Source organism: Mobula hypostoma, chromosome 2 (assembly GCF_963921235.1).
Source record: "Mobula hypostoma chromosome 2, sMobHyp1.1, whole genome shotgun sequence".
Classification (NCBI taxonomy): domain Eukaryota; kingdom Metazoa; phylum Chordata; class Chondrichthyes; order Myliobatiformes; family Myliobatidae; genus Mobula; species Mobula hypostoma.
In genome coordinates, this window is record NC_086098.1 from 41,717,188 (window position 1) to 41,732,247 (window position 15,060).

Consider the following 15,060-nt stretch of genomic DNA (forward strand, 5'->3'; position numbering starts at 1 on the left):
AGAAGCTGCAGAAAGTCATGAGCTCTGTTCAGTACATTGTGGACATATCCCTCTCCACCATGGCTAGTATGTACAGAAGGTGCCGCTTCCAGAGAGCAACATCCACTGTCAAAGATCCCTATTAACTGGGCCGTGCCATCAGCTAAAGAGAAGCCCGAAGGCCTACACAACAAGTTCTGGAACGGTTATCTCCCTTCAACTTCTTAACCAACTGTCAAAGCCCTGATCACCACTGCAGTTTAGTAATACCATGACCACTCCGATCACTTTGCAGTAAACTGGGCTTTGCTTTTACTTCAATTGTGTTTTTATTTCTTGTGCAAATTTTACATTTAATTTATGCCTTTTTTTCCTGAATGCTGTTTATATAATGCTATGTGCCTGGAACGCTGCTGTAAGTAGCCTTATGTTGCACCTGTGTATTCATGTGCATGTGCATACGACAATTAAATTAACTAGACTTTGACTTCTATCAACTATCAACACAGAAAGTAAACATCGACTGTACTCTTTTTCATAGATGCAGCCTCGTCTGCTGAGTTCCTCCAGCATTTTGTGTGTGTTGCTCGGATTTCCAGCCTTGATCCTCTTCTCATGTAGCTGTAGAAAAGGGTCAGAGTGTGATAGGGTAGGCTGATGGGGTGACAGTGAAATGAGTGATCCTCTCTGAAATGTGCTACCAGTTCAGCCATTAAAATCACAACTCCATTGCTGAACTCCGTAGTTCTGAGTACGAGGCCATGGCACTTCGGTGTGTAGAGCTCTGACTGGAATCAAGAAGCAGGCATGATGGTCCTTGTCACTCAAGAGCCACATGTTGCTTTGGAACAAACTGCCTCTGGGTGCCACAGTCTGCCATCCTGCCCAGGGTGCCGCAGTTTACCCAACCCACCCTGGGTGCCACAGTCTGCCCATCCCGCCCAGAGTGCCACAGTCTGCCCATCTCGCCCAGGGTGCCACAGTCTGCCCAATCCGCCCAGAGTGCCACAGTCTACCCAATCCGCCCAGAGTGCCACAGTCTGCCCATCTCACCTGGGGTGCCACAGTCTGCCCATCTCACCTGGGGTGCCACAGTCTGCCCATCCTGCCCAGGGTGCCACAGACTGCCCAACCTGCCCAGTGTGCCACAGTCTACCCACCCCACCCTGGATGCCACAGTCTGCCCATCCTGCCCAGGGTGCCACGGTCTGCCCATTTTGTCCGGGTGCTACAGTCTGCCCATCCCACCCAGAGTGCCACAGTCTGACAAACTGCCACAGGCTCTTCAGTTCACAACTTGAAGCATCTGATTTTTTTTTCCCTGTCGTTGTTGACTTTACTAGGAATGGACCTCATTGCTGTTGACGTGAAAGCTGAAGTTTCTAATTTGCGTCCTTCATGATGTGTGACTTCTGTCAACTCCCTCTGAATGGTGGGGAAGTCTATGATGTCTGCAACGATGTGCCACTGATGTCTATTACTGAAGAAGGGGGTGATGAATTCCCCTCACCTTGAGCAAAGAATTTCATCACCCCATCGAAGCCACAGCACAGTATATACTTGGAGGTGTGACTGATGTTTGATGCAGCTACCAGGAATGAATTGTCAGCTCAGAAATGAGCAGTTACAGTTACCTTAGCTGACATAAATCCACATACGGCTGTGTAGCTGCAACTCTGCTGGCCTCAGTGGCAAATGCAAACAGATCTTCTCCTTCAGCAACCTTCCTTTGGACTCTTTGCCGCTTGTGGATCTTCTCAACGAGGTCTTGTCTTCTCCCTGTCATGGTGGAGGTCAGCCACCAAAGTTCTGATATGTCCTTGCGCATAGGACTCCCTTACACCTCAGATACAGACGGTGTCCGGTTACTGAATGTACAACAGTGGTCAGCACAGTTCCTTTTACCCACCTGTGGCAGACACTCTATGATTCAGGAACAGCTTCATCCCCTCTGTAATCAGATGTCTGAATGGACGTTGAACCCATTACTTCACTACTTTTACAAACTTGCTTTTTTCCCTCTTTTTGCACCACCTATATTTAATTTAACTTTTTAATCTGCAATATGTACTTAGTGTAATTCACAATTCTTTATTTTTATGTATTGCAATGCTGTCACTTAACAACAAATTTCACTACTCATGCCAATGATATTAAACCTGATTCCAATTCTGATTTATTCCCCTGAACTGTGAGCTGTAACTCCATTCTGATAAGCCATTCATGCATCACACCTGCTGGATCAACATGGCTCGGTCTGGTAGGCCAAGTGCAGGTCATTCCTGAACGGTGATTTGCATCAACTGCTGACTCCTCCTCATTCACGTACATAATGTTCCTTTTAAAAGTTACTCCGTTTGCTGAATGCCAAAAAAAAAGTGCCATTTCACTTCACAAATTAAATTTACAACAAATTAGCTCTTTATCGTGCTGGAAGTACTGGCATGATACTGCTCAATTTCACAAGCATCAGTTCCAAGAAATCTTTATACTTAACTGTCGTTGTACTTTATTACCGACCATTTGCTTTGTGTCAGAGAAGTTGCCATTTACTGTTCTAAATGTATTTTTCATCTTATTTGTGAATAATAACAATAGAATTCATCTTCACCTTTGTGTACCTAGACTTGTTGAAAGCCAAGCTCAGACATCCAGTGGATGTTTTTTCAGCAGCATTCTCGGTGTGTGAAGACAGAGGTAAATCTCTGTTTTCTGCTACAAAAGTGACCCTGTACTCTCTAAGACTTATTAATAGCCACATTATTGCCACCATTACATCACTGTCCTCAATAAGTCTTCATCATCTCTCAACAAACAGTCCAATCGACCAAGAGTGGGTAGCAGCAACAAGTAACTTTTAAGCCTGTCAATACTAACAGTAAAAGGTGAGCAAAATTATTAGCTATTTCTTTTCAGTCTGCCACAGCAAAATGAGGCTAATTGTACCCGCTGGCCATCTGCTACTTGGCCTGCTTCCATATGTCTGAGGCAGCAAATATATTGACAAAGCAGGTCTTTCAGGCCGTTGCCATGAAACAGCCCTGCACTCAGTTTTTGTGGTTCTGTTAATGCCTGTGAAAGGCTATTCGCCTGGTTCCACAAACTGAATGAATGGACTTCTTAGCTCTGATGTTGCGCTTCAAATGTTAAAGAGTAGCAAAACCTGCTGTGCCAGAACATGAAAACATGAGGCCTACAGAAAGGTATGGGTGCTGGAGATATAAAAGGCAGGTTTGTCCCAGTGTGCTACTGGAGGATGGGCTATTTTGTTCAGAGGTTTCTTGGCAGGGAAACATGATTAGTTAAAGTAGTTTTATAGGAGCAGGACAAGTCCAGTGAATGACCTTGTTTGAGTGTAGTGATCTCAAGCTCTGTAAGTGGAGCTTATTGAGGAAGTATATGTGTTCCTGGGAGAGGACATTGTGGTCTATCTTTACCTGTGTTTTTGCACTTCGAATTAAATGGCCATCATAAAGTAATGGTGTAATCTTCATTGTAAAAGAGAGAAAGTGCAGTTAAATCTGCAAACACGAGGAAATCTGCAGAGATGTCGACTGTACCTCTTCCTAGAGATGCTGCCTGGCCTGTTGCCTTCACCAGCAACTTTTATGTGTGTTAAGTGCAGTTAAATAGAAATTTGCACTTTTGCGCACTAAGTACATTGAGAGCAAATAGTGACTATGAATAGTATCAAGTCAGTGAGTCTGAAGATAGGTGTGTATTTATCTGTGGTAATCTTAGAAGATATCATGGGTTGCTTCAGGGATGGTCGACCTGGTTTCTATGTTTGTAAGATGTTATGGACTGGGTTTTGAGGTAGACTTGTTCTGTGCTCTAAATCTTCAGGCTCAAGCAGCCGGTTCTCCTCGTTCGTCACCTAGTCATGGTGCCAGCCGCCCCATGCCAATGCCTGTAAGGTCAACGTCTGCCTGTTCCACACCAACCCATGGTCCTCAGGATTCCTTGTCTGGGGTTGGCGGAGATGTGCAAGAAGCTTTTGCACAAGGTAAGTGTAAGATATTAATTACCTTGTCTTTTCATTGTTATGCATGCATGCTTTCATGATTTGTTGATAAGATGCTTTTTTTAAACTATGTATTCTGTTTACTGATTTTAAAGAGGTGACTTACTATGTCCCATCATTTGTAATATCAAAATTACAATCATGCTTTTTTGTAGAAATTAGGCTGAACAGATGTATTTTATAAGTAGCACCATCGTGGAAGGAGATGCTGAAGAAGCAGTAATTCTTATTTAGGCACATTTACCAAAAGGAAGGAAAATCTATCCGTGAAGCTTAGGGAGTATAGATAAACATTCTGGGTACAAGTCAATTTGGCTACATTTATAGCAAACCACTGCTGTAACCTGCCTCGTACGCGATTCCCCACTACGTCAGAGAGGCGTGGAGGGAAATCCTCCGCTAACCAGAGAAACTCCAGATACGACGTACCTTTCCTATAACTTTTCATTTTTCATTCATCAACCTGAACAACAATGGTTTTGACTTGAACTTGCAAAGGAAATGACTGAACCTAAAACTACAGCTAGTAATTCAAGCTCTAAGTTACATGAGATTGTAGTGAAATAGCCATTCCTTTCTGTATGTCCCTTTATATTTTCTTCCGATCAGTTACAAGTGATAAACACTTAAGTAGAAAGTATAATTCAAGATAATGTTGTTAGTTTGTTCTCAGGATGGAGACAGGATTGCATTGATTTCCCATTACTTGGTGCCCTGGGAAAGACTTTTCTTCTTGAACCACTTTAGTCATTAGTGTGATGCTGTTTCTATAATGCTGCAAGGTAGAGAACTCAGGACACTAGGTAGTGAAGAAACAGCAATTCAGACCAGACTTAGAATACTATGTTATATGGAAGTAAATTTGGATGTAAGTGTGTTTTCAAGTGTATCCTTCTTTCTTCTTGCTGGTAATGGAAACACTGATGAAGTATGCTGCATTGCTGTAGATGGTACACACCCTAGCCACTAATTCCAATAGTGTAGAGTATTATTCAGACAATGTTCTGAACTGAGTACTTTGAGCTTCTTAAATACTTATGTGAGTAATCATAGCAATTTCATCCAACTCATGACTTCAGTCTTGGAGGCAAGAGATGAACTATTTGTAACAGTCTGCAGCCTGATTCAGTGTCAATGAAGAAGGTATACTTTACCTCCTGGACCACACTGGCCTTCAAAATATTGAAGTCAGAGAATCCAGCAATGCTGGTGGTACTGGGAGGGAGACATCTGGACTGTATTATATGACCAGCCACACCAGCTGTTGTCTCTATGGTACATGATTCAAGTTGCAGGAGAACCTGTCCTTTGGCCCGTTCGCCCATTCGCTCATTCGCTGTGGGACATTTGCACAATTCTGAATCAAATGTAGTCTTGATGCCAAGATTGGAAACTGCTGTGGCATTCAACACTTGTGCCCATGCCTGGATCAAGACTATTCTAGGTCAAGAGAGGAGTGCATCTTGCAGAGCTTGAATTGACCATTGTTAAGCCTATTTCCGATTTGGCGATATTAAATGGAACCATTGATGAGTCCTTTCAGCACGTTACTGGTTGTTGCAGTGAGGCTTCTCATGCAGTAAATTGATCACGTTGAGTTTATTCTGTTGTCACTTCATGTTCTTGTGCACACAGAAGTAAATTGCACATTATCACAACATTTATATCCTCTTCATTGAAATTTTCAAGTGCAGTTTTAAATATAACTTAATTGTCACACACAGTCGTTTAAATCTACAACATTATATTTTAGATTTATTTACTCAGCTTGTCAAAGTAGTAATAATTTGTATGTCATTGGTATGGAAGACAGTAAATGAATTATTTCATAATTTACCCTTCCTATTCTTCGTTGCTTCTAATTCTGGTACATTTAAGTTCCTTTTCTCCTGAATCATATTATTTTAATTGAAGAAAATCCTTGATCTGGATCTATAAAGGCTCAGCGACAAAGAGTCTATAGTTTGAACATGATAATTAATAAGAAGTCCTGTCTTTATGGTTTCTACAAGAAAAGGGACTTTAAAAAGAAATACCAGACAAAGGATACAGTGTGTAAAAAATTCAATGTAACAGTTGGTCAAACTCAAAACCAGGAAGGCTACCATCTCAACGGACATGTGCAGCAAGCACATGGGAATTCAACCATGGCCAAGTTCCCATTCCAGTCATAAACTGACTCAATTGATGTATATCCCTTTCTCCGTCATTGCTGAATGTAAATCCAAGAGCTTTCACCAATAACAGCAAGAGAGTGCCTTCACCATATGGACATCAGAAAGAAGGCTCACCGGGACCATATCATCAAGAATTAGTTATAAGTTATAAACGCTAGCTGTGACAGCAGTTTCCACATCCAATAAATGAACAAGGCTTTTCCTTGAGGCGCATACTGAGGCAAATAAAACCCACTGTTCTAGAGCTATCATCTCTTTGAAAAGCACTTTCTAGTCTGCCCGTGGAAGTTCTTGTTTCATGACTGAGTGCCACAAGCCTGCATAACCTAAGATCCAGGACTAGATGCTGAGAGGTCCGTGAAGCTGCTTGTAGTCACTTTAAGGCCCTGAGGAGGAAGGTTACAGTTTATGGTCCTCCCGTCATTGTGTATCACACACATGCCGTTTGTACTAATGCCCCATAAACTGTTTGCTTAAGCGTTTTATATCGATGATACATGATACTACGCTAAGATTACATAAGTGGAATAGTTTTACTTGTGTTGAGAAGTTTGATGGGTGAGCTTCATTATATATGTTAGAAATCTTTATGAATAAAATACATTTTGAAACTTTCAAAGAAGTAAATAAGAAAGGGAGGGAAAATAGATAATGTGTTAATCTGATGCTTATCATGATAAATAAAGCAAATCAGAAGCTTTGTTTCATAAAATGAATGCTTCTGATATGAATAGATATGATTGTCCATGGTCATTCAAGATAGCTCTTCTGTCAAATACAGTTGTATAATCAGTAAAGTTTGTACAACATATTATGATACCAGTGTTAATCCCTATCTCTGTGGGAGATAGTCCAGTAGTTACAATCTCTACTCCATGTGTTCTCTTTTTTTTCTTCCACTTTGCCCTCCAATCTTGGAACATCCATTCTAGAATCTTCAGGTAATTAGAGCAGATATCTTTATAAGTTCTAATTTACAATGCAGAATGTTCTTTTAGTGTTATGGATCGTTCACCAGCCTGAACCAGCAGTTTTAAATTTAATTTTCCACAGGAACCCGCAGAAACTTGCGGAATGATTTGTTGGTGGCAGCTGATTCCATTACAAACACCATGTCCTCGCTGGTCAAGGAACTCCATTCAGGTAGGAACATTCATTGAAACTGAGTGAATCATCTTACTGCCCTAATGTTTTACCTACAAGCTATATTTGTGCTCTTTGTTGTCAAAACAGTTATTATTTTTAAAAAAGTGCCATCCATGCTTAATGTGCCAACTCTAATGTTCTTACTCTTAAAGGGATATGGTACTCCAAAATTTGCTTAAATTAAATTTAACTAGCAGCATGATATGGTAATCCAAAATTTGCCTAAATTAAATTTAACTAGCAGCATATTTCCAAAGCTAGAACAATAATCGTACTTGCATTCCCATTTACAGGTTGTCCCACATTGCTTCTTTTCATATCCAGCATGACTCTGATATCCAATAGGACTCTGATCCATAGCACGAGCCATCTTGTTTGTTCAGAAAGTCATGAAACAATATGTGATGCTGTCATTACACTATCTGTATAAGGAATAGTAATGGGATAATACCTTCAGAGCAATTTTCTGCTGTTCAGAGTGATGCTTAGTGCCAAGTCTGCCAAATGGTCCAGGTTGTGTTCATCTTTCCCATGAAACGTAGCAAGGATGTCTTGCTAAATCTGTGTAAGGCCTTGACAAGACCACACCTAGTGTATTGTGTGCAGATTTATTCTCCTCTTTGCCTAAGAATATACTAGTCATCAAGTGATTTCATTTATAGTTTACATAACTGATTCCTGGAAAGGCAAGACTGTCAAATTAGCAAAGATTGGGTTGACTAGGACAATGTTCACTGGAGTTTAGAAGACCAGAGAAGGGACCTGATTGAAATGTACAACATTCTGACAGGGCTCAATAGGATGCAGTAAGGATGTTTCCCTACAGCCAGAGATGACAGTTTCAAGATCCAGGTTAAAATATTAGGACTCAGATGAGGAGAGATTTTTTTCACTCAAAGGATGGTAAACCCATGGAATTCTTCTCTGTAGAAGGTAATGGAGGCTAAGTCACCAAAAATATTTAAAAATGGAGATAGATAGATTTTTATACACAAGGAGATTGTGAAGGGGGGATTTGATAATGAGAATAGAGCAGAGCATACTTGAAGAGCTGAATAGCTTAATCCTCCTTCCATCTTTGACATTCTATATTTCCCAAAATAACTTAAGGCCCAGCTTCCAAACTACATCTTCAACTCTTGCTTTACATTGCCTGTGGAATAATCTTTAAGATTAATTCAGTTCATACATCAGGTCTTTTTCCTTCTAACATCTTCCTTTCGCACCTGACCACCTTCTATCCTATCAACCTATCATTGTTGTTATCCCAAAGCTTTCGTCCTGTTTTCTTGCATACAATCTTAAGTTTTTCTATTTTGCAAAATACACTCATCATTTCCTTAAACTTTATTCTGACCCAATAACTAGCCAGCAAACTATCTTTTTTTTTTGGCTACAATGTTCACAAAAAATAGTCAATGTCTCACTTTCCTCTACTATCAGGGGCAATGTCTGCAACCTTCATCCTATCCTTGACCCATTCACTTCCTCGAGTTATTACTCCATTCTTAACCTTATGGTCGTTAAATATATCGCCTTTGCTCGGTTCATCTTCTGCACACCACTGCAGATAGACAACTCTTCCCCTGCCCGCAATACCGTACCACCCTGAACAATAACATAAACAAGCTGTGTGACTTTAATGGGTATGCATTATCCTTCCTGGTAAAATGTATCAGATGCTAATCAAACTTAACTTAGTATTGTATGTGGCATTTGATGATCAGCTGTAGAATGTCTCTCTTCACATGATTATTTTTGCATTGTTTCAGTCCTGCTTTTTTCAATATAATCTCCATACCTTTTGCAGTGGTTTCTTCTACAGATAGATAGATAGGTAGACATACTTCATTGATACCGGGGGAAATTGGGTTTTGTTACAGTTGCACCAACCAAGAATAGAGTATAAATATAGCAATATAAAACCATAAATGATTAAATAACAATATGTAAATTATGCCAGATGGAAATAAGTCCAGGACCAGCCTATTGGCTCAGGGTGTCTGACCTTCCAAGGGAGGAATTGTAAAGTTTGATGGTCACAGACAGGAATGACTTCCTATGACGCTCAGTGTTGCATCTCGGTGGAATGAGTCTCTGGCTGAATGTACTCCTGTGCCCAACCAGTACATTATGTAGTGGATGGGAGACATTGTCCAAGATGGCATGCAACTTGGACAGCATCCTCTTTTCAGACACCACCATCAGAGAGTCCAGTTCCATCCTCACAACATCACTGGCCTTACGAATGAGTTTGTTGATTCTGTTGGTGTCTGCTACCCTCAGCCTGCTGCCCCAGCACACAACAGCAAACATGATAGCACTGGCCACCACAGACTCGTAGAACATCCTCAGCATCATCCGACAGATGTTAAAGGACCTCAGTCTCCTCAGGAAATAGAGACTGCTCTGACCCTTCTTGTAGACAGCCTCAGTGTTCTTTGACCAGTCCAGTTTATTGTCAATTTGTATCCCCAGGTATTTGTAATCCTCCACCATGTCCACACTGACCCCCTGGATGGAAACAGGGGTCACCGGTGCCTTAGCCTTCCTCAGGTCCACCACCAGCTCTTTAGTCTTCTACATGTTCAGTTCCAGAATTCTTCAGTGATTCATCTCTGATCTGTCGCATTTCATCTCTCTAGAAGGGTCTTCACTTTGGTTGTATTCCTTCTACCCAATCTTTAAAACTTAATTCGACCTGATCAATTACTCTCCAAAATTTATAAACACTAAGAGGTGGTATTATTGAAATGGACAAAATTCTGAGGGGGCATATGCACCATTAATGTTTCCCATAGTTGGTATATCTAAAACTAAGGATTGTGGAATTCACTAGTCCAGAAATCTGATGAGTATATTCAAGCCAGAGTTCAAAGTTTGATAATTTTCTTAGAGCTAGAGGGAGCAGGTGCTACAGAGAGACAGCTGGAACGGGATAACTATTGAATGGCAGAGGAGGCACAAAGGGTTGGATTCCCCCCCCCCCCCGCTCTTTTCTATATCTCTGTAATTTTAAGATTTTGAGGAAATTAAAGATTTTGGGATTTGTGTAAAAATTGGCAGAGAGGGCAAAGGTGCAGTCAGGAGGTGCGGAATGACTAACCCCCACTTACGTTTTCAATTGTTATAGGTCTGCCATAGTAGGTAGGAACCTATGTTTACTATTATTGGTCTGTAAGGCTGTTTACTAAACGTACTTCTTCTGCAATAGTGTGTACAAAAGAGGAAAAAGAGCAAACTTGTAGGTGGGGATATATTCAAAGATCTTAGGTCAGGTTGTATGGTTAAGAACAGGGTAGTAATGGGAAGAAGAGAATGGGTCAAGGATTGAATGGGGGATAGAGATGGTGCCTTTGATTGCATAGCATAGTTAGACATTGACTATTTTTTATGAACTTCATTAAAAAAAAGATAGTTGGCTGGCTTGTTGTTGGGTCAGAATAAAGTCAATGAAATGACAAATGCATTTTGTTAAATAGAGAATCTTGAACACCGTAAGTAAGAAAACAGGACGAAAATTTCAGCATAACAACAATGATAGGTAGATTGGACTGAGGTGATCAGGTGCGAGAGGAAGATGATAGAGGGAAAAGGCACAGATGTATGACTTGAATGAACCTTAAAGAAATAGATGTTCTAAAATGCCAAGGTAGCTGGCCGGCCAGTTTGATCAGAAGGAAGTCTAGGAAATAAAAAGTGCATTATATAATGCCTTATTTCGGTCAATAAGTGTTACAAAGATGTTTTGATAAGAAATATTTGAATTTTGTGGTAGTGCTAGCTGAATTTTAATTGTGGTAATTCTCTCAAGTGGACCCTGTCTTTCTGTAATTCAAGGCAATGATGTTATTGCCAAGAATAGTCAATAGCCAATATGCTGGCCTTCCAAATCAAATGTCAAACATCCAGTCTCTAGACTCAAAGCAGTTGATGGTATTTATGGAGTCTGGCATCAGACAATGACAACTCAGCTCAGAAAGGAAAGATAATGGGAAACAGCTATGTGGAAAAGTATGATGCTAATCAAGCCAAATAAATGATTTCCTCTTCTCAGCTCATATTTGTTTTTGGAAAGTACAGGAAGAGCCCGAGTACAAGCTGCCAAAAGCGGACATTGAATTGCAGCCTCAGAGTAAATAAAATGTTGTGGCATTATTGCCACAAGCTGTCATTACAATAATTCGTTGTTTCATAAACTGACGCAGTGGAAAATTTGATATATGTCTGCCAATGCTGAAATGTTGCAGACTTGCAGTTTCTACATGCTTCCAGAAACTTTCCATTGTGGAGTTGACATATCCATAGCCATAAATTTAGCAAGATGTCAGGTTAAGTCAACAGCGGTATTAAATTACAAATAAACCACTTACTGTCATTTTTATAGGTTAAAACTACATTGTTACACTAATAGTTAGGACATAGTTATTTAATTGAATCATTAATGTTTTTACATCAGATTGGTACAAAAACAGCAGTGTAATTGAACGATAAAATCACTAACTTCATGAAGAATCCAAGCAAGTGGAATCATCTAAAGGAGAGAGTTCTACCACATTTCACGTATTTGCTGTATTGTTATAACTGGTATTAATCTATTTCAATGAATTCTCAATATAAGAAAGTTCCATTACTATTTCAGCAAAACATTGCAAGTTTTTCACTGCACCTGTGCGTACGTGCATTTGTGCACATGACATAAAAAACGTGAGTTTGACATGTGAAATTTTGCCAGCCTATGGACAGTCTTAACTAGAGTTCTGGGGATATTTGCTTGTTTATTTGTGAAGAATTTTGTTTTCCAAATTACAGCCTATAAAGTTGTAACAGAACTGTGAAATGGGTTGTTTGGCAGCAACAGTACATTACAATACATAATAAAAAACTATAAATAACAATAAGAAGTGTTTATGTAAATAAAATACATAGTGCGAAAGGAGAGGAGCAGAATGTAGCGAGGTGGTGTTCATGGATGCATTGTCCATTCAGAAATCTGATGGCTGAGGGGAAGAAGCTGTTCCTGAAATATTAAGTGTGTGTCTTCAGGATCCTGTGCCTCCTTTTTGGTTGCACTGAGAAGAGGGCACGCCCTGGGTGATGGGGGTCCTTATTGATCGATGCAGCCTTTTTGAGGCATCGCCTATCGAAGCTATCCTCAATGCTGGAGAGGCTAATTCCTGTGATGGAGCTGACTGTGTTCATAACTTTCTGCAGCTTGTTTCCATCCAGTGCAATGCCCTGTCCTCATACCAGACAGTGATGCAGCCAGTGGGAATTCTCTCTACGGTACACCTGTAGAAATTTGCGAGTGTCTTTGGCGGCATATCAGATTGCATTACTGTGAAAGGGTATTATATTGAGACATACAGTACATTTCAAATATATTGTTTCATATGTCTATTCTAAGAACAACGGTTTAATGCAGCAGTCTTTATCATTAACCAGTTTCCTTTTTTGAAAATTGTCCCTGTCAATTTGACATTTCAACTGTGAGTAGATTGTATTGTACTTGAATTGGTTAACATGCATAGCTTTAAACAGTTTCTAGTGAAGATGTGTGTCAACCCTTCGGTTTTCATAGACAGTTCTTGGCAAAAAGTTCACTCGGGGATCCCAATACAATATTATTGCTCATATTTTAATGCTTCCAGTGTACAAGTTCTAATAATCATTAACTTTGTGGTAGCTGAGGTTAATTGGTCAGTGGGTCGTTTTCCTGTTGGGGCAGTCATGCTCCAGCTGAGGCACTATTTATGTTTGCATCTGGAATGGAGACACCGACGCTTATTGCTTGCATTCAGTTTGAGCTGCATGGTTTCTATTACTCCTTGGCACAGTGCTTTTCTGATTGTTGATAGCAGATTATTCCATTTTTATCCATTTCAAAATCCAAAAATATATTCTGTGCTCATTGGGTGACTTCAGGTTGCTAGGCAACTGCAAAGCTTTTCTGGATACATATTCTCCACTCCTATTGGCTGGTTATTTATAAATGCTTGACAGAACACCCGAAGTGACATTTAAAACTCCTGTGAGCAGTATGTTTTCTTGCTGCTTTGGATCCACTGAGATATATTTTATGTCGTGTTGTTTGAGGAAGGACTCCTTTGCTCTCTCACCACCCCCCCCCCCATGCTGCTGACAAATTTAAATCTCCATCAATCAGAAGGCAGGGGCTTCCTTTAAAAACAAAATCATGGCCTCTGTGACAAGGCCGAAAGGAAGATTTGCATGTGTATAGTGACTCTCACAAAGCTGTTCACAGCCAGTGAAGCAGTTCTACAATGTTGTAGTCAGTTCTGTCACGTAGGAAGTGAGCACCCCTCCCCTGTCTCTAATGTTGCACCACTGTCCTTGGTCATCTGATGAAATCTTACAATCAGGCTTCAGTATGGTTTCATAATGCCGGAAACTTCTAACTGAACCAGGGTATCAGTACAAAATCAAGCCAAAACTACTTTGGTGGATATCCATGGCACAAAGAACTACAAGACTAAAACGTCACATTTACATAATCTTACTGTAATGATTATAATTGCTGTTCACATCTCAAATCATCTGACGTATTTCCAGTCACATGCACCTCCAAAACTGTCCTCACAGCTGTTTGGTTTCTCGGGATAAAATGTGCTTGATTTGTTTTCAATTTATTAAATGATTCTGTGCTCTCTTCAGGTCTGTTTGCTCTTCACATTCTCTCTCATTTCTCCTCTTATCACCTCATCGTATTCTGTTTGATTACACGGTCTGCATTTTGTAGATAGTGTGCTCTGAGCACTTACAATCCCTGTTCCTCATCCAGTTACATTGATGAACTTCTTTTTCCTCAATCACTGCTATGACTGTTTAAAGAGCAGTCAAAAATGTGTCCTTTTCTGTTCAACAATGCAGAGCTCCCAACAACCTAAAGTCAAAACTTCATTCTGAAATGACTACAAACAAAGCAAAACCCCAACAGTTCCTGCTTTCAGTCATCTCCTGCAGTTTACATTGTGCATTGCCGGGTAAAGTGCAAATACAGGCATTGTACAAAAAGCAGGTCGGCCAGAAGCAAGGGAAGCAATTCCTGTGCCCTGTTCGTCCTGATACCACCAGGCAAAAGGCTTATTCAGAAAAACTTGATCTCCGAAACTAGCCATTGTGCCGCAAGTTACTTTTATATCAATGTGGCTGTGAAGATTTTGATTTTTAAAGCTTAGGTTTATTTGTCACAAGTACTTTAAAACACACAGTGAAATGCTTTGTTTGCCTTGACGACCAGTACTGTCTGGGGATTGTGCTGGGCGTAGCCCACAAGTGTCACCACACTTCCAACGTCAGCAACTCATTGGCTATAATCCTAACCATATATCTTTTGGAATGTGGGAGGAAACCAGAGCATGAAGAGGAGGTGCAAACAGTCACAGGGAGAACATACAAACTCCAAACTGAACCCCAACAGCTGGTCTACCAGTGGCGCTGTGACCCATGCTTTAACTGCTACGCTACTGTGCTGCCCCAAATTTAATTTTAAATTTTAGATTTCAAATTAAATCAGAAAAAATCAGAATAGCAAAGGCATTGATAATCTATTTCAAAGAAAATGTTTAAATCCTGGCACCTAAAACCCATTCTGTGCAGGCAGCCTTGGGAAGGGGGCACTTTCCTCTTTGGTCCCAGAAACATAGGCATCTGCCATTGGCAGAGAGATGAGCAGGCTTTATTCAACTCCACGCTATCTGGCAAGACCAGTCA

The 15,060-nt window shown here is 40.5% G+C and overlaps 1 protein-coding gene across 9 annotated transcripts in view; it reads left to right on the forward strand.

The window, feature by feature from the left end:
- Nucleotides 1–15,060, forward strand: part of LOC134339515 (dystrobrevin beta) — a 587,877-nt gene that overhangs the window by 537,145 nt on the left and 35,672 nt on the right. For 8 of the 9 annotated variants that reach the window (XM_063036126.1, XM_063036119.1, XM_063036153.1 and 5 more), the window contains 2 exons: nucleotides 3,826–3,985; nucleotides 7,234–7,323. The exons of the other annotated variant lie outside the window; for it this stretch is intronic. In XM_063036126.1, the coding sequence (XP_062892196.1) occupies nucleotides 3,826–3,985; nucleotides 7,234–7,323 (250 nt within the window). The remainder of the gene's footprint in view (nucleotides 1–3,825; nucleotides 3,986–7,233; nucleotides 7,324–15,060) is intronic. 9 annotated transcript variants of the gene reach the window in all.